The sequence below is a fragment of the Lathyrus oleraceus genome, chromosome 4 (genome assembly GCF_024323335.1).
Source record: "Lathyrus oleraceus cultivar Zhongwan6 chromosome 4, CAAS_Psat_ZW6_1.0, whole genome shotgun sequence".
In the NCBI taxonomy this organism is placed as follows: domain Eukaryota; kingdom Viridiplantae; phylum Streptophyta; class Magnoliopsida; order Fabales; family Fabaceae; genus Lathyrus; species Lathyrus oleraceus.
Genome location: NC_066582.1, coordinates 466,890,144 through 466,917,896, shown reverse-complemented (window position 1 = coordinate 466,917,896; position 27,753 = coordinate 466,890,144). Strand labels below are relative to the sequence as shown.

The 27,753-nt window shown below is 39.7% G+C and overlaps 1 protein-coding gene across 10 annotated transcripts; it reads right to left on the bottom strand.

Moving 5' to 3' along the window:
* Positions 1 to 23,022: 23,022 nt before the first annotated feature.
* Positions 23,023 to 25,831, bottom strand: LOC127076151 (metal tolerance protein 1). Of its 10 annotated transcripts, XM_051017721.1 has the most exons (3): positions 25,519 to 25,631; positions 24,510 to 24,955; positions 23,023 to 24,409 (listed from the first exon to the last, which is right to left on the bottom strand). In XM_051017721.1, the coding sequence occupies exon 3, from the start codon at positions 24,407 to 24,409 to the stop codon at positions 23,156 to 23,158; it is 1,254 nt and encodes a 417-aa protein (XP_050873678.1). In that variant the 5' UTR covers positions 24,510 to 24,955; positions 25,519 to 25,631; the 3' UTR covers positions 23,023 to 23,155. The 10 variants fall into 10 exon arrangements, with proteins under 10 accessions (XP_050873678.1, XP_050873677.1, XP_050873681.1 ...); XM_051017720.1 differs by lacking the exons at positions 24,510 to 24,955; positions 25,519 to 25,631 and adding an exon at positions 25,693 to 25,831; XM_051017724.1 differs by lacking the exon at positions 24,510 to 24,955 and having other exon boundaries at positions 25,519 to 25,629.
* Positions 25,832 to 27,753: the final 1,922 nt, after the last annotated feature.

The following is a 27,753-nucleotide window of genomic DNA, read 5'->3' as shown; positions in this document are numbered from 1 at the left end:
TTGTTGAAGATCAGAAGGGATCGTACGCTAGATCGTATCTGAGCTGGAGGTCCAAATGGGTCGTACGTTAGACCGTATTGGAGTTGCAGAATGAGCCGTACGTTGGGCTGTATTTGTGTATGCTGTATTTGCAATGAATATCTGGGATGGGGCTAGACTACACCTCGGAATATACCGTACGCTAGGCAGTATCTGAGGGATATAGTTGAATTTTGAATGTAATTGATGAGGATGTCCGTCTGAATGGACCTTTGTTTTGGCTATGTCAAGAGGATAATTGACCTGAAAAATAAAGTTAGTTTTATGCACTGTCATGATGCATGAGATGTTTTATGCTCGCGAACCTGGTATGCATGTGTATGCATGTATATATTATGAAATGATGTAAAGTGTATGACGCGGAATGAAGTAAATGTGAGCGTTGTATGCAGGTATGTAATATGAAATGATGTAATGAATGCATTAGGCGTCTGAAACATTCTTCCAGGGGACTCTACTGGGGAGATAGATCCCAGTCTGCTGGTCGGAGACATTGGTATTGATGGCCCTTCCTTAGCTGGGGATTCGGGTTCTGTCCAACGGGGCCTGGCTGGGGATAGAAGGGATGACCTTTCGGTAGGGCGATGCCGACCTCTTCTGGGGAATAACTGGCGTTGCCGGGGAATCGACTTAGTAACAGCCTCCTTGGAAAGTGTGGTTAGACCTTCTCCTCGATCCTGAAGTCGTGTCGTAATTGCTATTGCTATTTTAGGCATGCATTTTTGTAAACATGGGTCATATTCAAGTGCATAAGTCAATTCAAGTTAAATTAATGGACGTTTACGCAAACAAAACAGAAAAGGTAAAAACAAAAGCATCTTTTTGGAAATGAAATTGTATTGATTTTGAAAGAGGGCCTATAAACAGGCAATTTGTGTACAAGGAGACAGAAATCCTAGTAAGAGGAAGTTGTCAAGACAGCAAAAAGAAAGCTATGCAGAATAAGCCCTATTGATTTTGACTCCATTACTGTCATTATGTCTTCAAGCATCTCATCTCCTGCTGTCGGATAGAGGTGATTGGCTTGTTCAGCCCCTTGAACTTGGGTGAAGGTGGCAGAGAACGGGACATAGTCATACGCTTTAATCCCTAATTTTTGCCTGGACCGCCTTTTCAGGTTTTCAGTCCACCGGGATACCCCTTTTTGCCCAAGCCGCCTTTTCAGGTTTTCGACTTGCCGGGTATACGTCTTTATATATTTATCCCTAACTTTTGCCCGAACCCTTTTGGTTCGCCGGGATGCCCTTACTTTTGCCTAGGTACGTCGACCTAGCGGGTCTCTTTTATGCGTAGTATTTTTTAACTATGTCCGCGTTCACAGGATGCGGGAAGTCCTCGCCATCCATTGTAGCAAGTATCATGGCTCCACCGGAGAATACCTTCTTAACCACAAATGGTCCTTCGTATGTGGGAGTCCACTTGCCTCTGGGGTCACCTTGTGGTAGAGTGATACGCTTGATCACCAAGTCGCCTACCTGATACACCTGTCTCTTGACCCTTTTGTTAAATGCTTGGGTCATGCGCTTCTGGTATATCTGCCCGTGACAAACAGCCGCAAGTCTCTTCTCATCAATCAAGTTTATTTGGTCGAGCCGAGTCTGAATCCATTCATCCTCGTCTAAGCCCGCCTCTTTCATGATTCGTATAGAAGGAATCTGGACTTCCACTGGTAAAACAGCTTCCGCTCCGTAGACTAAAGAGAAAGGAGTTACCCCTGTCGAAGTGCGTACTGAAGTGCGATAACCATGGAGAGCAAATGGTAACATCTCATGCCAGTCTTTGTACGTTACCGTCATCTTTTGTATGATCTTCTTGATGTTCTTATTAGCAGCCTCCACGGCGCCATTCATCTTTGGCCGGTACGGAGAAGAATTATGATGCTTTATTTTGAACTGCGTGCAGAGTTCAGTAATCATCTTGTTATTCAAATTGGTACCATTGTCAGTGATAATTCTTTCAGGGATGCCATATCGACAAATAAGGCTATTCTTGATGAACCGTGCCACCACATTCTTGGTGACAGAAGCGAAGGAGGCTGCCTCTACCCACTTCGTGAAGTAATCAATAGCGACGAGAATGAAGCGATGTCCATTAGAAGCCGTAGGTTTAATCTCTCCAATCATATCGATGCCCCACATTGCAAAGGGCCAAGGCGCTGTTAACACGTTTAATGGAGCAGGAGGTACATGTACTTTATCCGCATAGATCTGACACTTGTGGCAGGTTCTGGAGTGATGGTGGCAATCAGCTTCCATGGTAGACCAATAATACCCTGATCTCAGAATCTTCTTGGCCATGGTATGTCCATTAGGATGAGTCCCAAAAATACCGTCATGCATGTCTTCCATAATCTTTTCCGCTTCCTTTTTATCCACACAGCGAAGCAAAGTTGAATCATGATTACGTTTGTACAATACTCCATTACTCAGAAAGAATTTAGCGGAGAACTTCCTCAGGAATTTTCTGTCCTTGATGGATGCCCCTTCAGGGTATTCCTGAGTCTCTAAATATCTTCTTACGTCGTGGAACCAAGGTTTCTCCTGTACCTTCTCAGTGTTAAGTCCATAACAGTATGCTGGTTCATCTAACCGTCCAATGGTAACCATGGGAGCTTCACCGTCCCATCTGACTCTGAACATAGATGACATGGTAGCTAATGCGTCTGCCAACTGATTCTCCTCTCGTGGAATATGTTCAAATGTAATCTCTTCAAAGTATGGGATTAATGTCATCATCCGCTCTCGATAAGGGATGAGATTTGGATGTTTAGTCTCCCATTCTCCGTTGATCTGACTGATTACCAAGGCCGAATCTCCGTACACACTCAAAAACTTGATTCGCCAATCTATAGCAGCTTTGAGTCCAAAAATACATGCTTCATACTCAGCCATATTATTGGTACAATGAAAACATAGTCTAGCTGTGAAAGGCGTATGGTAACCCTCGGGAGAAATGAGTACAACCCCAACACCATGGCCCAATGCATTAGAAGATCCATCAAAGACCATAGTCCATCGGGATCCCCATTCGGGTCCTTCATCTGGTTTAGGTTTTTCGTAATCCGTAACAAGCATGACATCCTCATCTGGGAACTCAAAATTCATAGATTGATAATCGTCCACCGCTTGATGGGCCAAATGATCAGCGAGCACGCCTCCTTTGATTGCTTTCTGGGTAGTATACTGGATGTCGTACTCTGTTAAGATCATCTGCCATCTCGCTATTCTTCCGGAGAGGGCAGGCTTCTCGAACATGTATTTGATGGGATCCATCCTAGAAATCAACAAAGTGGTATGATTCAACATATACTGTCTTAGTCGGCGAGCAGCCCAGGCCAAAGCACAGCAAGTTCTCTCGAGCAGTGAGTATCTTGTTTCACAGTCGGTAAACTTTTTGCTCAGGTAGTATATGGCATGCTCTTTTCGACCAGACTCGTCATGTTGCCCCAATACGCACCCCATTGAATTTTCTAACACGGTCAAATACATGATTAGAGGTCTTCCTTCAACTGGTGGTATCAGAATTGGAGGTTCCTGGAGATATTTCTTGATTTTGTCAAAAGCTTCTTGGCATTCGTCGTTCCATATCATCTCTTGATTCTTCCTCAGTAATTTGAAGATGGGTTTACAGGTAGCGGTCAAGTGGGAGATGAATCGGGCAATGTAGTTCAAGCGTCCCAAGAAACCTCTGACCTCTTTCTCCGTACGGGGAACTGGCATTTCTTGAATAGCCTTCACTTTAGCTGGGTCGACCTCAATTCCTTTACCACTGACAATAAAGCCTAAGAGTTTACCGGATCTTACTCCAAAAGTGCATTTGTTCGGATTCAATCTCAACTTGTACTTCTTCAGCCTCTCGAACAGTTTGTATAAATGATCGAGATGCTCTTCTTCAGTATGAGATCTAGCTATCATGTCATCCACATATACCTCTATCTCATGATGAATCATATCATGGAACAAAACCACCATAGCACGCTGGTATGTTGCCCCGGCGTTCTTTAGACCGAACGGCATTACTTTGTAACAGAAAGTGCCCCATTGCGTCACAAACGTAGTTTTCTCCATGTCCTCAGGTGCCATCTTAATCTGGTTATAACCCGAGAATCCATCCATGAATGAGAATACTTTGTGTTGAGCGGTGTTATCTACCAGAACATCAATGTGCGGGAGTGGAAAGTCGTCTTTGGGACTTGCTTTATTCAGGTCTCGGTAATCTACGCACATTCGCACCTTACCATCCTTCTTTGGCACTGGCACCACATTAGCAACCCATTGAGGATAGGAAGTAACGGCTAGGAAACCGGCATTGAATTGTTTCATAACCTCGGCTTTGATTTTCTCAGACATTTCGGGACGCATGCGGCGAACCTTTTGCTTGACAGGACGGCAGTCTTCCTTCGTAGGCAGCCGATGCACCACTATATTAGCATCCAACCCAGGCATGTCTTCATAAGACCAGGCGAAAACCTCTACATAGTCATGCAACATCCGAACCAATCTTTCCTTGACACTGCTTTCCAATCCTGCTCCTATTTTGACTTCTTTTCTGTCTACCTCAGTACCCAGATTTACAATTTCGAGGGACTCTTCATGCGGCTGTATAGTCCTTTCCTCTTGCAGTAACAATCTGGCAAGCTCTCCAGGGACTTCACAATCTTCCTCACTTCCATCTTCGGCTTGGTAGATTGGATTTTCAAAGTCATAATGAACAGTAGCGGAATTATTATCAATAGGATCCAGAGTGAGTACGGATCTGCAATTTGTTACGTGAGTGTGTGTAAGAAAGCATAGCTTGTTTGAAAGACGCCAGGAAAAATAAAGAGCGCAACATTTGAATGCGAAAATGTCCATTGATTTATTGAATATGAAAATATGCTTATGAAATGACAAAACCCTTAACAAATTAGCTATTGTGCCCCGGGTATAGACACAATGCTTTAAGAAGTTCAATTAGAATTTGCAATGCTAAATAGACAATAACAATTACTCCTGACTAAAGGAGATCGGGATAGTGTCTTCAGCCTTCCAATTATTGAGTCCGTCGCCAATTGTTGGGTAGATCCAACTATCCAAGTCGCAATCACTGTCAGCATCTTCTACAACATTGATTTGATCTTTGACCGTCTTCTCAGAGTTGAATCCCAGACCAGCTTTGTCAGACTTGTACGGTACGTTGATCAGTTGACCCCAGCCAGTACAGCCACCATCTTCAACCACAGCTTGAGCATCTTTCAGAGAAATCATAGCAGGAGGAGCACGAGTAACCTTGGGCACACAGGGAGTTGGCTTAAGGACAGGATCGGGCGGAGAAACCACTTCAAATGACTGAGTTGGAGTCTCGAAGAATTCACCATCCATCTCAACGTATCTGAAGGTATGCACACTACTGACAATGTATTCTTCCTCCCCACACACAGTGACGATCTTGCCCTCTATTGGATACCTCAGCTTTTGATGGAGGGACGAAGCCACGGCACCTGCCTCATGAATCCAAGGGCGCCCCAGTAGGCAGGAGTAGGCAGGTCGAATGTTCATTACATAAAAGGTAGTGTTGAAAACTTGAGGTCCTATCTTGATAGGGAGAACAACTTCACCGTGGACAACACTCTTTGCACCATCGTAAGCCCGCACCACAATGTCACTAGGCTTCAGTTCAACGCTCTTGCAGTCAAGTTTCTCGAGCACGGTTTTTGGTAACACATTCAAAGAAGAGCCATTATCGATCAGCACATGAGACAGGGTGATCCCTTTACACTCAATGGAGATATGCAGAGCCTTATTATGGTCCTTTCCCGCTGGTGTCAGGTCAGCATTGGAAAAACCTAGGCCACCGTCGACGGTCAGATTAGCAACATAATTTTCGAACTGATCGACGGAGGTCTCCTGAGGTACATGGGCAGTCTTCAGGAATTTTATCAAGGCATTGGCATGAGATTCAGAAGACAACAACAAGGACAACATCGAGATTTTGGAAGGAGTGTGCCCCAACTGCTCTACCACATCAAAATCACTCTTGCGGATGATTTTCAACACTTCTTCCATTTCTCGTTTGGCAACGTCTTCAGTAGTATCTTCGACAGGTGTCTCTGACTGAGAAGGATTGACTGGTTCCTTTCCTCGAGTCTCAAAAGCTGGGGGTGAGATTTCTGGAGAGAAGATCCTTCCACTTCGAGTAACTTTACTAGTCCCAACAATGTCATTAGGATTAGCAGAGTCACCAACTTGCTTTACGCCATGGATGTAAACCTCACCTCCATAATTCCACGGAATGGCCTTGCTTGAGGAGTACGGTATTGGGCCAGGTGCAGTAATGATCAGGGGAGCTACCTTGGGCTCAGCAATGATCTTCACAGGTACCCTGGGAGCGGTAATCTTAACCGGAACTTTGGACCTGGCAATCATAGATATTTCTTCAATAGGGTTTTCCGTTTTAGAAACCCTTTCAAAGAGAATTGTACGGTCGTCCATCAGCCGTTGAATGCCATTTTTCAATTTCAAGCAGTCCTTGGGCCAAAGTGTGCAGAGATTGCAATCTTCAGTACAACCTGGAAATAAACCAGCTTGCGATAAATTCCGCTTTATGATCGGGAGAGGAGATGTTAAGTCCGCTACAGTAGTGATGAGAGAATCGTCATTGAGAGCATTAACAGCCTTGTCATGATTAGGCATAGGTGCATTGATGACATCAGGAGTCTCCGGAGGCTCGAACTCAATTTCCCCAGCATCGATCATGTCCTGAATCTTATTCTTCAACAGCCAACAATCATTTGTATCATGCCCGGGGCTATCGGAGTGATATGCACACCTGGCATTGGGATTATAACGAGGCGAAGCAGTGTTGACATTTGCAGGAGGACCTCTGAGAGTGATTAGGTTTACCTTCAGCATACTTTACAGTGCTTGTGCTAAAGTCATATTGAGCTTGGTAAACCGCCTTCTTGGTCTGTCTTGTCTTTGCTGGAAGTTTTGAGCTGGCGGGGCTGCGATCGTCACTGCTCCGATGGCATGGTCACCGATTTTCTTATTATGATTCTTTTGACCATACACAGCATTCGATTCATTCTTCCCATGGTAGGACTTTTTACTGCTTGTAGAAGTAGCTGCCTGTAATTTTCCACTTCGAATGCCGCTCTCCACCCGTTCACCTGTCAGTATAAGTTTAGTGAAACCTGATGAAGAACTCCCCAGTAGGTGGCTGTAGAATGGGCCAGTCAGAGTACCCATGAACAGGTCTACTAATTCTCGGTCAGTCATAGGGGGTTTGACCCTGCCGGCCAAATCTCTCCATTTCTGAGCATACTCTTTGAAGCTTTCTTTAGATCCCATGGCCATATTCTGCAACTGTAGCCGAGTAGGTGCTAATTCAGAATTGTACTGGTACTGCTTGTAGAAAGCCGTTGCTAGATCAGTCCAGGTGCGGATGTCAGAGCTCTCGAGCTGATAATACCATTCCAACTGAGTGCCAGATAGACTCTCTTGGAAGAAATGGATCCACAGTTTCTTATCAGTGGTATGCGGCTGGATCTTTCTCACATAAGCCCTTAGATGCATCTGAGGACAAGACGCACCATCGTACTTATTGAAAGTGGGGATTTTGAATTTGCGAGGAATAGTCACATCGGAGACCAGACCCAAACTTTCGAAATCCAGACCAGGTGTCTTCTGACCCTCCATGGCTAGCATGCGTTCTTCCAGCAATTTGTACTTATCATCTCTTGGAGAGTACTGTTCATTTTCATACTCCTCATCATCATCCTCAGGGTTAGAGAAATCAACATTCTCCTCCTCTGAATCATTTTCCGCCCCCTCTTCTGGGCCATTCGGGATTCCAAATTTGATTTCCGTAGCCTGTCCTTTACGCCTTCTGCCCGGGTTAATGAAGCTCACAGCTTTCTTGTCCTTCTTCTTTTCAGCCAAAAGAGCCTTCAGCTCCTCCTGCCCCTTGGACAAGCTTAGCATCATCTCCTTGAATTGAGCATTCTGAGTCTGGAGATCTTTGACAGTCTGTTCGAGATCCATTTTTCTGTTTAAGAGGCAGACCGTGAGAATATGGTCCTTTAGAATACCTGTTATGCGATGTTATGTTATGCGATGCAATGCATGAAATATTTTCAAGGACTTTTGGAATTTAACGTTGCGTAAATTGCCAACAGGAGAGAAATGTTTATTGCTAATTTTTTTTTGATCAATATTCATTACAAAAGGAATAATAATAAAATACAATGAAAGCTCAAGTCTCCCAGGGGCGACTTCTTTTTGGGCGAAGATATGCATTGAGTCTTCGTTCCTCATTAAGCTGACTGGTGAGCTCTAGTACTTTCTTCCTTTCTGCATTGAACTGAGCTTCGAAAGTATCTCTCTCCTCTCTCAACTGGGTCCAGGATCTTTTCAATTCCTCAACATCAATAGGCATATCTGGATAAGGAATGATCTGGGAAGTACCTCCTTCGACCTCTGATTCAACAATCAATGGTCCGACTGCAAGATATGGCATGACAAGTTCACGAGCTCTGGCGCGTACCCATCTGAGATAAGGCTCCATAGGAATAGAATTTTTCTTTCCTAAATTGCTTCTTTTCACCATGCCCCAAGCTCGTACAAACCTTTGGCGGAGACCTTGAGAGTCATTGTCGTAGTCGAACACTGTACCTTGAATAATCATTTCATGTGGACCATCCCTTCGAGCATACCCAAACTGACGTAGGGCTAAGGCAGGATTATAAGTAATACCTCCTCTTATCCCCATGAGTGGTACATTAGGGAATTCTCCACAACGGTCGATGATGATAACATTTTCTCTGAGGTTGGAACACCACCGGATGTCTGAATGGGAGAGTGCCATTATCCTTTGAGACCACTTCAGATTTTGATCATTCTTTAAGACTGATTGAGGAAGGTGCGAAATAAACCACCTAGATAATAGAGGTACGCAACACATGAGAGTCCCTTGTCTCTTCGTAGTACGAGTGTGAAGGGAATGCAAGACATCTCCAAGCAAGGTAGGCACAGGGTTATGAGTGAGGAATATCTTAATAGCATTCACATCTATGAATTGGTCCGGATTAGGGAATAGCACCAAACCATAGATTAGCAATGCTAAAACATCTTCAAAAGCATGGACATTCACAACTTTTAGGAATTCTCGGGCCTTACTTATCAGAAATTTGGCAAGTAAACCTTTCGTTCCACTCCTTGTCACCCAATTGGTCTCAATGTCAGATTTTGTCATGCATAAAGCTGCGGCAACTTCTTCAGACTTTGGCATCTTTTCTAAACCACTGAAAGGTATTTGGTCCAGGATAGGTATCCCGAGCAGCTGGGAGAATTCTTCTAATGTGGGTACCAACTGATAATCTGGGAAAGTGAAGCAATGATGTTTAGGATCGAAGAACTGGAATAGGACTCTCATCATATCTTCTTTGAAACCAGTGGTAACTAAGTTGAGAAGATGACCATGTTTCTTGTTGAACTGAGCATGATCGGGAAGTTCTAACACCAAATCCTTGAGTTGAGGAGAGATCGTTACAAGATTGATCCGGATAGTCTTCCTGGAAGCCATAACCTGTTCAACAGAGCAAAGCTAAAATCCTAAGTCCTTGAAATGGTTAGTATGATGCCATGATGTTATGATGTTATGATGTTATGATGTTATGATGTTATGCAAGCGCAAGCATGTCACACAACAATTATTCCTAGGTTTTAAGGCTTGCATGAGTTCCATAGGTAAGTACCCTCCCCACTGAAGTTTGGTTGGTTCAACCTGTCCTAGAATAGTAGTCGGGTTCTAGAAGGATCTCAGATCATCGACCTTTCTTTAAGTCCACTTCAGTGCAACGCCAAGTGGTTGGCCGAAGCTTCCCTAAAGTCCAATCTCAAAGAGCGTAGTATCGAGTATCAACCAACCTCAGTCGGAATCGAAGCCAGTTATCTCACTACTTTCTAATGGCTAGGATGAGTCAATTAGGGTTCTAAAGGTCTGGTTAATGCTTTGATGACACCACGCAGAAGCCAAATTTTTCCTCAAGTAACATGAGGAACATCAGGACAACCAAAGTGTCACATTAACCGTAGCTATCATTTTAACCATTCCAGTATACGCCGGATAGTCGCAATGATCTATTGCTACTTACCTAAGGTACACTAGATCCGGGTGTAGGATCTTTCACTCAAAGCCCCCTTAAAAGAAGGAACAATAAAACATAAATGATTTTTTTTTTTTTTTTTTTTTTTTTAAGATGGACCTCTCTTTGTATGTCCCCAGTAGAGTCGCCAGTTCTGTCATACGGTGAACTGGACTTTATTGGATTTGTAATCGCAATGTCGCGGTTAGCAAGAGTCGCCACCGACTTTTCTTTTATCCCATAAGGAAAGGTGGAAAAGAACAGGAAAGACCTTAATTTTAAATTCTTAGGTTCGGGAGGTACTTTATACAAAGGGAAGGTATTAGCACCCTTTGTATCCATGGTTATCCATGGGCTCTTAATTGCTCAATCATTTATGTTATCTAGTTTGAAAAAGGTGGTTGAGAAAGGTGTGAAAAATGTTTTGCAAAATGAGAATTTAACTTTGTAATGATTCTTGCATGAATGTGTACAAAGTGGTTGTCTCGTTTTAACTTAGAAAATAGTTTAGAAAAATATAACTCGGCAATGATCCTAGTGCGGATGTATGCTAAGTGGTGATTTTCCAAAAAGATGTTTGAAAGGTGTGAGGTGAAAAGTATATTTTTTGGTTATGAATGAGCAATTAAGGTTATACCTGTCCGAGGTCTTTCCGGGCGTTTCCTATCCTTATGAGGGTAAAACTGTCCTTACTATTGAGAAGTAAGTAGTTTTATCCTTGGGATGTAGAAGGGTCATCGTAGGGTCATCGATTGGTCATTGAAGGCAACAGTTGTGAGGATACCTTGGCATTCGAAGGGACTATCATCATTTAACCGTAGGCTACACCGAAGGGTCATCGAGGGACAAAGTCGTATTTCCGAAGGCAACATCCGAGGGACTATGATGATTTAACCGAAGGGTCTTTGCTAAGGATATCCCCATATTCGCGGGACATGACCGTATTACGTAATCGTGGGGTAATAAAGAGAGGTCCGATATCATTTATTTAAAGTCCGGATTTTAACAATTAATTAAATAGCCGTAATCAGTTAGGTAATTAGGTCCACAGGAAATCAATGAAATCAATACATTAAAAATCAAGCTTGGTGATTCAAGATGAATCTCCATATTAAACTTAGGTCATCCAAAAGCCATCTCCTCAAGAATGTCCACACCTAAAGCGGCATGCCTAGCCGGTTATTTCTTTGGAAATATGCTAGCCTTTACATCATGCAACACACGGATTAGAGCATTGAGGCAAAATACAATTGGAAATTGCCCCATAAAATAAATATAACAGTCAGAAATTTAAGCCAAATAATGCAGAATCATGATTAGATGAACATAAAATGGACAACAAAGAGACAAAACAGCCACTGTCCCGTTCGCCTCTGCTTCGCCTAGCGAAGGCTCGCTGCAGGCTCGCCTAGCGATGAGCTAGCGAGCGACCACGGGTTTGGAATTTGAGAACAGTATGACCTCTACCTGCGGCATGGCTTATGGCATCCAACACATAATTACATGGTTCAGCATTCACAATATTCAGGCACACTTAAATTAACATGCAAAACTTCAAATACGTTTATGAATTCAATTATAATATCATCCGCAAGTTAAGAACATGAAGCGGTACCACATGCCAAATGAGAACACAAAGCGATATCACATGCAGCTTAAGAACCTAAAGAGGTACCACATGCAAAATAAGAACATAAAGTGATAATCACATGCAGATTAAGAACCTACAGCGGTACCACATGCAAAATAAGAACATGAAGCGATATCACATGCGAATTAAGAAAATAAAGCGATAATAGTGATGCAAACCTGTTTGCAATCGAATTGCAACCTTGAATTGGCGAGCCGGATTGAGTTGGGCGGCGGTAGCTTCGGAGCGGGTGAGCGGCCTTCAGGGTTTCCGCCTTCAGAACTCTTTGGATCAGCAGGGTTTCGGTGCTAGGGTTTCCGTCCTTTTCCGTCCGTCTTCGTCCGTCTGTCCGTCTGTGTCCGTCTGTCTCCATTTTCGTGGCAGAGGAGCTGGTATTTATAGTGGTAGTGGTGGTGACCTAATGGGCTTAAAATGAGGTCCAAAACTTCAAATTTTCGCAAGCTTCGCTAGGCGAAGGAATTGCTCGCCTAGCGAGCAAGCTAGGTCTGGGCTTTTTTTCTGGACCTGATGCTTCGCTGGGCGAGTGGCATGATGAGATGTTCGCTAGGCGAAGGAATTACTCGCCTAGTGAGCAAGCTATTTTGGGCCACTTTGGATTAGGCCTGTTGTGAGCTGGGCTTTTGTTCACTTGATATCATTGCCTTGCAGAGCAAGTCAGAGGGTCTTGAGAAATGCTTTGTAATATCAACGGGCAAATTTTGGGGTATGACACTGGGCATCTCTCAAATCTTGTACCTTTAGCTGGAGAGCCTTGCAATTATCTGTAGTATGGCCAGGTGCGTTGGAGTGAAAAGCACATCTGGCGTTGACATCATAACCTCTAGGAAAATTATTGGGATCGATTGGTGGGGCCAGAGTTCTCAACGTAACCAGATTCAGGTCAATCAGCCTGGGGAGTAATACAGAATAAGGCATTGGGATTGGCTCAATGACCCGGTCCGTCTGCCTTGGACGTTGTTGATAGTATCTCTGCTGACCCGGATTACCTCCTTGTTGTTGATTGTTGTACCTGGGTTGCTGTTGCGGATGATATTGCGGTTGTTGTTGCTGTTGAGGAGCAAGTGTTGGAATAGTGACTGTGGCCACTTGATCTTGATAATAATTAGGGCGTCCTCTGCCCCTGCCTCTGCCGGCATACACAACGCTTGTCTCGCCTTCTCTTCTTCGCTGGCCGTTACCAGCAAACGGTTTCTTGGAAGTACTATTGTCTTGAATTCGGCCCATCTTCAACATACTCTCAATTCTTTCTCCAGCAATTACTATCTCTGCAAAGCTGATTGACGGGCAAGCAGCCAACCTCTCAATATAATTGCCTTGGAGAGTGTTCATGAACATGTCCGCCATCTCCCTTTCAGACATAGGGGGTTGGACGGACGCAACAATTTGTCTCCAACGCTGAGCATATTCTCTAAAGGTCTCCTTGGCAGTCTGAGACATTCCTTGCAACAAGGTCCGATTTGGAGCCATGTCCAAGTTGTATTGATATTGCTTGACAAAGGCCTCTGCCAAGTCTTTCCAGCTCTTAATGGTAGTACGAGACAAATGAGAATACCATTCACGAGAAGCTCCAGTTAGACTGTCTTCAAAATAGTACATCCACAGCTTTTCATCTTCCGTGTGAGCTCCCAACCTTCCCAAATAAGATTGGAGATGAGTGCGTGGGCAAGAAGCCCCGTTGTATTTCTCAAAAGTAGGGGGTTTGAACTTGTGAGGAATCCTTACTCCCTGAACCAGACCAAGATTTGTGACATCAAAACCTAAGAAATTTTGAGACTCCAAAGATTTGAGCTTCTCAGCAAGCTCATCCATACGGCGAGTGGTCTCGTGGACTTCGTCGTGCAAAGAGAATTGATCATACTGATAGTCTTCAGTAACGGGGCGTCCGTTAATCCGAATTCCTTGATTCACATTGTACCTTCCGCCAATACCAGCTCCAACATTCCCCGCATTGCCAACATTAATCGGGTTTCCATCAGCATTTACGTTACCCGTGTTACCATTGTTCACAGGGTTATCAGCGTTCCCAGGGTTACCAGGGTTTCCCTCAGCATTTGGTATCTCTACCTCTGGATCGGGCCTCGGTTGCTCAACCAATTCCCTCAGCTTTTCCTGGCCTTCTGCCATACCAGTCATCAATGTCATGAACTGTTCCATCCTTTCACGCATATCAGCCAGCTCTTTCTGTACTTGGTCCATCGCTAGTTGCGGACGATTTTCCTTTGTCGGGTACCTGTGGACTCGCTTGGGACCAATAATTCCTGAGACAGGGAACAAACATTACACACTGCGGTGACACCTTCAAAACAAACAAGGGTTAGTATGCATGGTATGCGATGCACTGCTTATTCAATTTCAAGGCACCCCCCTTAAAAAGGGAATACCCTGCAAATGAATAAGCATGAGATGTTGGATGAAAATATGCAGATGATGTTATGCAATGCAAAGGCATGTCAATCAGGATTGCTGGATCCGCTTGAACATCTGTCGGGTTGCACTGTCTGAAGAGAAACCCACTGAAGAATATAATACAAGATCAAAGCTCTGCTCCAGAAAACCGGGTTGGTTGGAGGTTAAGGTTTTCTGAATTTAGCCCGCCCCTCGCTGGTAGGTTCTAAGAACAGAAGTTCGTCAACTTCAGCCCTTCAGTCACGAATAATACGTTTACCACTGAAGGTTTGGCATTATTACGGGATAAAAGACCTCCATTGACTCCCCTCAACAGGACATCCTAATAGCAAGTTCCCAGTCTCGGGATCCTCGGATTGATCAGCGAGAATGTGCCCACCAGAGCTAAGATAAACGCGTCTCGGAGGAGAGGCCTTGACTGAGTTCTCGGGAAATGGTCACCAGAGTCGACGATTTCTAGAGGAACATCATGTCGTTATGGAACACCCATAGGACAGAATATATCCAAAAGAAATCTCGTCTGGGTGTGGGTCTTCATGAACGACTTAACGTAGCAACATGCCACGTAAGCCTCATGACTATCCACTCTAACACCTGTGTGTACACTCAAGCCTGGGTAATGGGCTTATCTCTCATAGAACATCCCATCCCAACAAACAGAACCAGCAGATACAGCAATCATATGTACACAATGCAATAAGATAAAGCAGGTAAATGCTGAAAAATAAATAACTGTACAAAAGGATAAACACCCAACAAACAAGCAACCTACAAAAGCTAGGAGGGACTCGCTTAGGCAAACCGGGTCCCCAGCAGAGTCGCCAGCTGTCGCAACCTAAATGCGAAAAAGAGACAACCGACGAAAAAGAGAAAGACAGGGGAGTCGCCACCGTGCGTTATTTATCCCAAAGGAGGGAAAGGAAACGCTCGAAGTAAACCTGGAAAAAGGAAAGGAAAAGACAAGGTCTCGCAACCAAATCTTGGGTTCGGGAGTCGATTATACGAAGGGAAGGTATTAGCACCCCTACGCATCCGTAGTACTCTACGGGATCCACTCGTGTTGTTCTTGTCTAAAGGGTGTGGGTTTATCTAATGTACTATTTACTAAAAGAGGGGTCAAAAGAAAATGACTCGCACGGATATCGCATCCACTGCATACGTATCTCATCTGAACATGAGAATCAGAGTCTTCGTAGCTCGGCAACCTATGGGCTAAAGAGGAGTGTGCTCGGTAAGACGTCGCGTCTTATGCCTACGTATCTCATCTGGAATGAGAATCAGAGCAAACCGTAGTTCGGCTAACTACGGGTTAAGGGGATGTGTTTTGGACGAACGACGTTACTACGCAATCTACCGGATGCTCGACCTTTGGAGACTTACTCGCCTGTAGTAGAAGGAGTAACCGGGTTCTTAGGAGAAGAAAAATCAATGAGTTGTGGTGTTTTAGGGATGCTCATGCAAAAGGCAGTCCTAGGCGAAGGAACCGCGCTACGTTAATTGACATGCAAACGGGAGACTATACGAAGCCTAGCAATCCTATGGGGAGACGATCACACCATACAAAGCAAACATGCATAAAGTAAACACGCCAGCAAGGGGCTCAAACATACATGGGTAGGGCTTTAGTCAAGAGGGGTCATATAAACCTCGACAAACAAGCCATGAAAGGGTAATCAAACGGGCTCTTAACCACTGACATTGAACGTCAGGGTGAGCAGATCAGAAGGGTAATGAGGGTAAGACCTCATAGCTCTTAACCCTGGGCAGGGTGAGCTCATGACAAGACGTGGGGGTTTAGAAAGATGGAACCCTCTCCACTGACCGACCGGACAAAAGATCTTGAGCTTTTGTTCTGAAGCATCAACACGTAGTGTGATCTTAAAGAACGACGCACTGAATAACGGGGGATTGACTACTAATCCCTTTTATCCGTCAATTGCCTCTTCATGGAGGTCTTTAGCACTGGTGCCTCTTCTTGGAGGTCTTTAGGCACAAAAGTAAACACATAAAAACATTGCCTCCTATCGAGGTCTTCCAGCTAAGAAAACGGTAAAATGCGGGAAAAATAAAGGGATCAAGAGATCTACCACACGGATAAAGATCCGAAGCAACAACAATTAGAGAAATAAGAAACCCGGAGATCTCTCAGGCTAGCACCATCAAAGAAAGCGAGTCAGTACAGGCAGTCGGAATAAACCTCCAGGTGGTATCCCACAAATAAAGTGGAATACCAAGCAAGCCATCTTTTCTAAAGTCATGTGAGCCCTCATAAAAACTCAACAAACAGGTTAGAGTAACAGGATAGAATCAGGAGAAAACAATGCCATGACAAACATAAAACATATTAGAGCAAACAGAAAAGCATTGCTGTCACGATCGCTACTGCGTCGCTTAGCGAAGCCTCGCTACAGGCTCGCCTAGCGAAGGTGCTAGCGAACGCCTGCGGGTTTTGGGTTCTTCATTGATAACAATCCGATCTCGGAAACCCCAAACCTTGTGGTCTCCATTTCAGAAATTAAGTGATTAAATATTCAAGGTATTGTTTTCACATTCATGCATATCTAAACCCGTGGGCAAAACCTAACGATACCTCACACATTCAGAGAATTCAAATTAAAAACATAAGGTAATGGGAATAGGGAAAACCTGATCGGAGAGATCGAACGGAATCGAATGGCACGGCTGGGTTTGCAAAGCAGTCTGAGGGTTTATATGAGGCAGAATAGGCTCTTTACAGATGAGTTCCCTTCAGTGTCCGGAGGTTGCTCTAAACTCTGTTAGCTCTGTTCTTTCTCTCTCTGATAATAGGAATAGAATAGCCTCCTTTTGTTTCACTGAAACTCTAGTATTTATAGCCTGATTTTCGTGACTTTGTGGGCTAAAAAGAGGGCAACTCAAGCCCAAAACTTTCTGTTATTTTCTAAAAACGCGTGGGCTTCGCCTAGCGAAGGATCTGCTCGCCTAGCGAGCATGACAGTTCCTTTCGCTAAGCGAACCACGCTGCTCGCCTAGCGAGCATGACAGCTCAGGCTCTGCTTTTTGCTCCTTCAAGATTAGCGCTTTGACTGATGACTAGACCCCATTTGGACATGTTGGAAGTAACTCAAGTCATTCCCTTGTGTTGACTGATCATCTAAATAGAAACCCATAAAGTGCTTTGGACGATGTTCAAGCTTCTGGGATCTGATTCTGATTGACATGATGAAATGCAATATGAAATGTTAAATGACCTAAAAATGAATGCATGAATGAGGAGGGAAAATTTTGGGGTGTTACACAACTGATACATTGTTTTGCTTTAAATGGTATGAGAAAGTTGGATCAATATATGTGAGACTTACAGAACCCAATACTGCCCTTTTCTTGTTCTCTAGACATTTATTGTCTATTAATGCGTTGTCTTTTCCATGTTCCCCTACTCATTGATTAGCTATTAATTGTCTTTTGCTTAAACCAATACAGCCATGCGGCTAGGTTACAACGACCTTTGGTTTTCCTTTAGTTTCCTTTTTTTTATTCATTGGGCCGAGGGACTTGAAACAGACCCTCTATTCCGAGTCCAGGTGAACCGCAGCCACCCATATTGGGTTTGGGCTATGTTTGGGCTAAGATCCCAGTTTCCATTCATATACCACTAGTTGTTCGAGTTTGGCAAATGATGGTTCATGGCTGAGTGGTTGAAGTGCCAACTCACTTCCCACCTATCCTGGGTTCGAAACCAGCATGTTCCACTTCCTGATTTTTGAGCATGATTTCTTGTCTTTTCCATTTTTCATTATTTGTTTCTTATATTTTTTTAGATTTATTAAAGGATTGAATAATCGCTCATCATCTTGTGCAACTCACTTGCTAAATATTTTGTAATGTTCATTTTTTCTATATTATTTATTTCATTATTTATTTCTAATCCTTTCATGTTTTTATTATTCTCATTGCTAAATATTTTGTAATGTTCATTTTTTCTATATTATTTATTTCATTATTTATTTCTAATCCTTTCATGTTTTTATTATTCTCATTCTCCTGACACTTGTTGATTTTTATGTTTGTCCCTGATTTATCTTCATGAATTAGACATCGATTTTTAATCTATGGATTCAACAATTCCTGTGTTGTTATTCCATGATTATTTTATTGATATATTGATAGTATTTCGCCGCGTTTTAATTAATCGCATATGACATTTCAATTATTGTCAATATGCACAAACCGGCTTTTGAGCACATTACCTAGATTTGTCTGTTCCTTAATTTCCATCTTCTTTGCACGTTCTTATATTATGTGATTTTGATTTGCATCCTCGCATCCCGATTTTAATCTGTGCACGTCCCGATTTTACCCCTTTTGATTTAATTTTTTTTTATCTTGTAAATATAACTTTGTGTTTGTTTCTTCCTTCACATGGCTTACTCTTGGGCCTTCTTACAATGAGATCATTCCTTCGCACATACACTCATACATTGCATTGCTTGTTGTTTGGGCCCGATTTAATTATTTCATTATTTTGAATCCCCATTCGATAAAATGTACCCTCATTCCCATGTCGTGTAATAATTTTACTGTTTTTATTTATTTATTGCTTGACTGTTTAGCTAGCTACTAACACAAGAATAAAATCAACTTCTTTTCAAAGAGATCAAAAATAAAAACTCGATCCAACGTCGAGTATTTTCCCAATAAATAAATCCATCCATTTCTACCCATTCCCTTTCTTTCAAGCCATTTCCTTCAAATCTTTCTCAATCACTCATCAAATGCTTGATCGAACGTCAAGTCATTTTCACAATAAAAACTCAAAAAAAAACTTAATTCATATTTAAGACCTTTTCAATAAATATGGAAATGGAACGTGGTGGATACCACGCACTCCTGAGACTAGGGTTCGAGATAGATGTCTCGCCTATCTTAGCTCTCGTCATCATCTAAATCTATCTATTCTGCTTTTCTCAAACCTTCATTCAAAGTTTCTCTTAAAACGTCCATCAAATGTTTGATCCAACGTCAAGCCATTTTCTCAATTAAACTCAAAATACTTAATGCTTATCAAACACTTTTCAATAAAGATGGAAATGGAACGTGGTGGATGCCACGAGCCCCTGAGACTAGGATTCGAGATGGATGTCTCGCCTATCTTATCTCTCGCCATCATTCAAAATTGTCAAAGCAGTTTCTTCAAACCCTTTCTCAATTAAATTCAAAAACACTTAATTCTTATTAAATACTTTTGCAAATAAGATGGAAATGGAACGTGGTGGATACCACGCATTCCTGAGACTAGGATTCGAGATGGATATCTCGCCCATCCAAGTTCTTACCATTACTCCAAACACATCAAACTAATCAATTTCTTTTCTCGTCATCGTGCGATTGACCCTTAAACCTTTTCTCAAACGAAAGGTATTTTGTTTCAAAATAATGCAAGGCAATGTTTCTCCACCTGTTTTGGGTAGTCCAACAATGTTTTCGTCGATTGACATAAAGTAGCTTTCGCTAAAATCGACCAACAAACAAACATTTTCTACCCAGAACTACGTAAGCCTTGAGTTCTCTATTGAGATACGTAGGAGCAGGATTTATAAATCTTGTCAGACCCACTAATAAAAAACTTAGGTTTAGTCTCATTCGTTACAAAAATCCAAAAACTTCCTTCTCTTTTCTATTCTTTCTTTCCCACCTAATAACTTGAAAAGCCTAACATTTTAAACTAACACTAACATGCATAACTAACCTAATGGTTCCTGTTGAGTACAACGGACGTGAGGGGTGCTAATACCTTCCCCTTACGTAATCGACTCCCGAATCCTGATTTGGTTGCGAAGGCCATAATCATTGTCGTTCCTTCTTAGGTTTTATCGATATTTCCCCTTTCCTTTTAGGAATAAATAAAGTTCGGTGGCGACTCTGTTCAGTCCATCATTGCGAGCGTGCGATTGCGCTTCGTTAGGTCGTGCTCTCATTTTTTCCGAGGTATGACACTACCTAATCAGGGGGAGTCTCTATTTGACTCAAGAAGATATAGGAGATTGATTGGAAAATTGAATTATCTTACAGTCACTCGTCCGGTCATTTCTTTTGCGATTAGTATGGTAAGCCAATTCTTAAATTCTCCTTGCCGAGAACACATGGATGTTGTTGTCCAAATTCTGAGATACATCAAATATGCTCCGGGAAAAGGCCTTATGTCTGAAGATAAAGGACATACTCAGATAGTTGGATACTCCAATGCTGATTGTGTACTTGTTATAGGAAACCTTATATCCTAGAAAAGTAAGAAACAAAATGTAGTTGCAAGATCAAGCGTCGATGCAGAGTATTGGGTCATGGCAATGGCAACATGTGAACTCATTTGGTTAAAATAGTTGCTCAAGAAACTTCAAATTGAAGAAGTAAGACCAGTGACACTTTTTTGTGATAATTAAGCTACATTGCACATTGCTTCAAATTCAATCTTTCATGAAAGGACCAAACATATTGAGATAGACTGTAACTTTTTCAGAGAGAAGATTGAATCAGGCGACATTGTCACAAGCTTTGTCAACTCTAATGATCAATTGGCAGATGTATTTATAAAATGCATGTGAGGTCTTATAACTAATTATATATGTGGCAAGCTTGGTGCATTTGACTTATATGCTCCAGTTTGAAGGGGAGTATTGACATATATATATATATATATATATATATATATATATATATATATATATAGAGAGAGAGAGAGAGAGAGAGTTACTCCAAGAATAAAAAAAAATTATCTTACTTCAAATCATAGTCTTTCAATGAATCTAATCTAATGATTAATTAAGTAAAAAGCTAATTAAACCATTAGATTTGATTCAAATAAGACTATGATTTGGAGTACTATATAATATTGCTTAATTCATTCTAGAATAGAATTGAATATACTTTAACATATTCTCAATGTAATTAATGTGATAAGTTGTATATTGTACTATATAATGTATCTCCCGTAGTGATATTCAATCACACAGTTCAAATGTATTTTAGTCTCTCGCATTTCAACACTCATCACAACCATTCATGCCGAATTCATTCCAACAAGAACCAGGCTACATTCCTTCCATCGACAACTCAAACTGATATTATGAGGGAAACAAATTAAATTATGGTCGTTGAGTGGACTTATTAACAAATGACATGGTCATAACCTTCATGGATCATAGAGGTGATGCGGAGACTTCTACTCTACCATCCAATCATGGCGAGAACCAAAGAAAAACTAGAAGGACTACACGACATGGACTAGCTCCTCCATGTGAAATTGACGCCCACTTTCCAGGACCCGATCAACATCAACGCTAATTATTTTTTATGCAATTTAAGTATCATTTAATAAATTAATATATTAATTCATTTATCTTTTAACATATTTAATTTTGTAACATTGAATATATTATTATTTTACTAAATCATAAAAAAAAATTAATAAAAAATTATTATTTTTCAATAAAATAGTTATAGTTAGAAAAAAAAGTTATAAATACAAAAAATAAAAAATAAATCAGTTTGAAATGACCCTTCAATGCATTTGGGAGGATTACTTAAAACTTACAAACAAGGTGGTTCCTGACTTTTTAGAGACTCAGGCTAAATAATAAAAATTCACCTCTAGTAAAAAATACAATTTTTTAAAAAAGAACAACTTTGTATTTGTTAAATAAAAAGATGTTAATGCACTCACTTCTTTACCAAAATCTTTGTATTCCCCCAACCCGAATACAACAAAAACATTTTCACAAATCTAAATAAATGGTATAAACACTATTAGGATCAACCTTGATATAAACTTTTCAAAAGTGAAAATTACCAAATTAAAATTATAAGTTAGCCATGGTATAATCAAGAGAGTGGTATAAACACTATTAGACAAGAGAATGTACATACCTAATCAAGAGTCTTGCAATGACCACACCTATAAAAGTATATCAAACAAGATTATACCCACAACCTTTACTACCATGTTTAAAAAACAATTTTCGACCGCTTAACCAATGATAAACTCATGTTTATTTTCCATTTTATAATTTATTTAATAAATTACTAAATATATATTTTATTTTTCTAAAACAAAATAAGATCCCTTAATTTAAAGACACTAAGATAAGGATCGTTTTGCCCTTAATCAGGGTCGCCCCTGCTTACAAAGGACCCCAATAGCATCGTGAGGATCCTATTAAATTTTTAAAGATACTTTCAAAGTATTGTACGGCCCTTGTAAAAAAAAATATTTAAACAGTTCACTTTGATTTTTTTTTTTTAACTTTGATTTTTTTTTTTAACTTCGATACAGTTTCTAACTAAACTCTACCGCAATGAGCCTTTTTCATTATTGTGGGTGGGAGATACTCAATTACATTCACACAAAAAGTTTCAAACAAAAGATAGTAAAAATAAAAATTCAAAAATATTTGAATAAAATGATTTGATTCTTTCAACTTAACTTGAGATTTTGAATTCAAACAAGAATTAGAAATACAGCATTTGCCTCATAAGTTGCATTTCAGAGATGCTCAAGTTACAAACAAAAAAAAGAGAAACAGATTAAGTTTCAAACTAGATCCAATAGAATACATAGTCTCTAAAGTTAATAGCTCACTCTAAAATATCACTTGTTGATAAATTAATCCATTCTTGATATTACACTCCCATGCATTACAATATACAATCCATCGAATTTATCAATTTATTCTCAATTCACTGTCAAATCAACCATAATAGCAAAATCATAGAAAGATCATATGGATGAAAAACATTTGGCATGCAAATATCCACACTTTTAAACAAGTAGAAACAAGAGTAAGGAAGTATTATTATGATTGTACTGAAGAGATTTGAGTTCATGAAACACAATGGCAACTAGTCTAATCTGAAAATTCCTCCCATCATAACAATCAATAGAAAATAAGAAGGAAAGAAAACTAACGCTCTATCTGTATAGTTACATGACTGATGTTATAAACCCTTCTGATGTAGTCTACAACCTTGTCCAACACCACCTCTGCGTCGGCATCGCGGTTGATTTTAACATGACATGCTAATAAAATCTTCCCAACTGTAATGGCCCAAATGTGCAGCTCATGAACAGCCACTACTTCTTCAATATCTAATATCCCCCTTTCAAGCTGAGTAGCATCGATCTCTCGAGGCGTGCTTTCCATTAGAACTTCCAAAATGTTTCGCAACATGTTGATTGTTGTCCCTAAAACAATTACTGAAAATATGAGAGTGCAAATTAAATCAACTATTTTCCATTCTGGTTTATACCATATCACTGCTCCTCCAATCATTACTCCAATACTTTGGATGGAGTCGCCGAGTACATGGAGATAAGCGCCCTGCACGTTTATGTTTCTCTTCTTCTTGGACTTGTCTTTTGATTCTGCAAGAAGTGGTTCAGTAACACCTTCGCCGGTGTGATGGTGAATGTGATCTTCGTGAGTATGATTGTGTGGATCTTTTGAATGATTCTCTTCATCATGGTGAGTGTGGTTGTCGTGAGTATGATGATGGTGCTCGTCGTCTTTTGTAAGATCATGAGTAGAAACTGTAAGTCCGTGACTGTGACCATGATGACTGTGTCCGTGGTCATGGCCATGACCATGGCCATGATCGTGACCATGACCATGACCGTGGCCATGATCATGACCTAATAACACAGCCATAATTATGTTAACCACAAGACCAAATGCGGCAACTAGAAACATTATAAACCCATCCACATTTTTAGAACCAGTAATGAGCCTATCTATGGCTTCGTATACAATAATCCCGGCAAGCAGCCATATTAACTGGATAGAAACCAAAGCACCGAGAATCTCTATTCTATAAAACCCGTACGATTGACGAGGAGTAGCTTCCCATCCCGCAGCCCATAAAGAAAACAAGGAGATGGCAAACGCTGCAACGTCAGAAAGAAGATGTGCTGCATCAGTCAATATTGCAAGACTGTTTGCTTTGATGCCACCAACTAGTTCAACGGTCATGAAAATAACACAGAGGACCACTGCCATCAAAAGCTTCCGCATGGAAGTTGAACGTTCTTTGGAATCCAGAGAGATGGATCCAGCATCTAAGAATCCACATGGTGCTTCCCCACAAATCTTCCTTCCTGGATCATTAAGATCTACACTGATTTCAATTATTTGACTGTGCCCCGAGCTGTGTGCATCCATCTGCAATATATTAAAAATGAATGTTTCATGAGTTTGATATAAACCAGAATACAGAAGTATATAGTACTCCAAACAATAAACAGAAACAAGAAATTATTACACCAGCTATCAAAACTTGTCCAATTCAATAAACAACTTATACTGTCACCATTTGATGGTCATAGCAGATTCAAACAAATGGTTACGCTTATGCATACAGAGATCAAATGATGAAAAATTGTGCCGTTTATTAAATTGCTAGCCAGCGTGGGCCCAACATTTATTGAGATCTAAAGCGAACTCTAAAATCAGGCCCTGACAAAAAATAACCGAGGTCTTATTAATGCTAATAATTGGCAGAAAACAGAAACATAAGGCAATAGCCGTAGGCACACACACGCAGCACAATACATTCACAGAAAGTCAGAGAGATGACGGCGACGACAACACAGTAGCTATGGTGCTCGTATGACAGCAGTTATTTAACTCAAAAATCTACCAAGCACCGAAACTGCTGCCAGTTTCTTGACATTTATGAGCACAGACACGCTTCCGACATCAATACTTCTTCAACATCGACATGAAACAAAGTATAGCCAAATCACTCATTCAACTTCAATGCACAGTAAGAAACAAAGCAGCCACAAACAACATCAACAATGTCAATCTACAAAGTTAAAACCAAGCCAAACCCAGCAGATAAAAAAAAGGTGGTGAATATCCTTAATCAGCACAAGTACAATGAACCAATTAATATATAGACAAAAATACAAACATCTAAACTACACAAATCATTAGGTAACACAAATAAATTACATTCATTCACACAACCACACCAAGTTTTAACACCTAATACAGTAGAATAGAATCTTCCAGAACCTTGACAGAGAAAACCCAAAAAGCTGCAACAGCAAAAACAACATAAAGAATTCAAAACCAAAACCTAAAGAAACAATAATTTCATACCACTAACAGACACAAACACTGACTCAGCACACATGCAAGTTCAACACAGCCTCATAATCATAATCATAAGCATTAAGACAAAACAACAACACGTTAAAAATAAAAAAACAAAATTAACAATATCATCAAACTGGGTGAAATTGGACATGGATATTCAATATTACTGCAAAACTGATATCATTAGCTTGGTTTTGCAAGTTGGGTATCCAATTTCACAATAAAAAAAAACGATTTTTGAGCAGAAAAATACTAAAGGTTTCATTTTTTTAGTTTAATTATAAAGAATGTGATGAAAAAGCAGGAAAAAAGGAATAAGCAAAAAGAATGTGACAACGTACTTTGAGAGGAGTGTGGTCCTTCCTTGGCTTTTGATTCTGAATCCTCTTTGGTTGAGTTTAGGTTTATTCTAAGCGGCTAGTTTATGTTTGTTTTTTTTCTCATATATATTGACAAATATTTGAGAATATAATCATTGTAGGGTGGATTTTTCGGTTTCTCCAACTAAATTTTTCTCTATATCTCAATTTTAAATCTTAATTATTTAATTAATTTAATGATAGATAATAAAGTAATATTAGAATTAAAAAAATTTAAAAATAAAAATATCTTCATATATAAACAAATTATTTAAAATTTTAATTTTTTTCAATATATAAAACATGATTTATTTATTTTAAAATACATCTATAATATATCTAATAAAAAATTAAGCAAAACAAGTGAAAAGTCATATGATTTTATAGAACTATTAAACAAATATATTATTTCATAGACTTTATATATTAAATAAATAGTTAACTAGTATTGTTAATTGTTTTTTAAACAAAAAGAATTGATTTATTGAGTAAGCTTTATATATTTAAAAAAATTAATCAATTAGTATATTTAATTGTTGCCTGTATTTTAGAAAATATACTTGATTAATTATATATAATTGTTGACTGTATTTAGAAAATTGTTGACTGTATTTTAGAAAATATACTTGATTGATTATATATATTTAATTGTTGACTGTATTTTAGAAAATATACTTGATTTATATATATATATATATATATATATATATATATATATATATATATATATATATATATATATATATATATATTAATTAATTAATTTTGTTAATTGTTTTATAGAGAAAAAATAGATAAGAATATACTTGATTGTTGATAAATTTGTATACATATATTGAAAAAATATCAAATTTTCAAACAATTAGTATCGTTAGTTGTTTTTTTAGAGAAAAAATAGATCTACGAGTATACTTTATCTTAGTGATGATTGGTGGGTCCCGTTCTTTTCAGCCTTAAGCCTTTTATAAAAAGGAACGGAGGGAGTCAGGTCCGATAAGTGAAATTGAATTTAAAAATTTGTCTCGCTCCATCAAGGTGGCGGTGCCAGACGGCGGGTTTGCTTGCCTAATTATTTATTTTTCAATTTTTAATAAATTAATAGATTTATTTTTATATTTTAATATACTTTTCACTTTTTTTAAAATTATTTTTTTATAAAGTATCTTTTTAAAAAATTCTACTTAAAAAAACATTGCATATATTCACAAATAAATAAATGTATAAAATAGAATCATCAACCAGTATTACAAAATTATAGTTCAAGTATTAACTTTCAACCCATAAAAATAAATATTTTCAGTGTTTGGTAACTAGGGTAGTGGTGTGGCGGACCAATCCTCCTCTTTTATAGCGTGCTTAAGGCGGGACAAACTAAAGATAGGACGGACTGAGAAGATAGGCGGACATAAAATTTCAACCTAATCCCTCAATTTTTGACGGGTGTGCAAGTCGCCCCGGCGGACCAGACTCGTTTTACCACCCTACTTTATATATTAAAATCAAGTTTTTAACCAATTAATATATTAATTGTTTATTATATTTAAAAAAATAAATTATTTTGTATGCTCTATATATTAAAAAAATCATTTTTTTAATTAATTAGTGTTGTTAATTATTTTTAGAAAAAAATAGATCTTTGAATATTCTTTATAAATTGAAAAAATCTATTTTTTTAATGAATTGTTATACTTATTGTTGATCATATTTTTAGAAAAAAGTAATTATTTCTAATTAAGGGTGACAAAACAAGTCATATGGCCCGTTGAGTCTGCCTACACACCCACACCCGTCATAAAACGGTGGGTTGGATGTAGATTTTGTGTTTGTCTACGGGCTCATTTTGTCCCGTCTTAAATCCATCCCGACTTAAGTCCGTCAAGAAAAGGGGCGGGTTGGTCCGCCAGCCAGCCAACTTAGTTATCAAACACTTAAAATATTTATTTTGGTTTATTGAAGGTTAATTTTGGTTGATGGTTTTATTTTATATATTTATTTGTGAAAATATGTACTATTTTTTAAGTAAAATTTGTTTAAAAAATGATT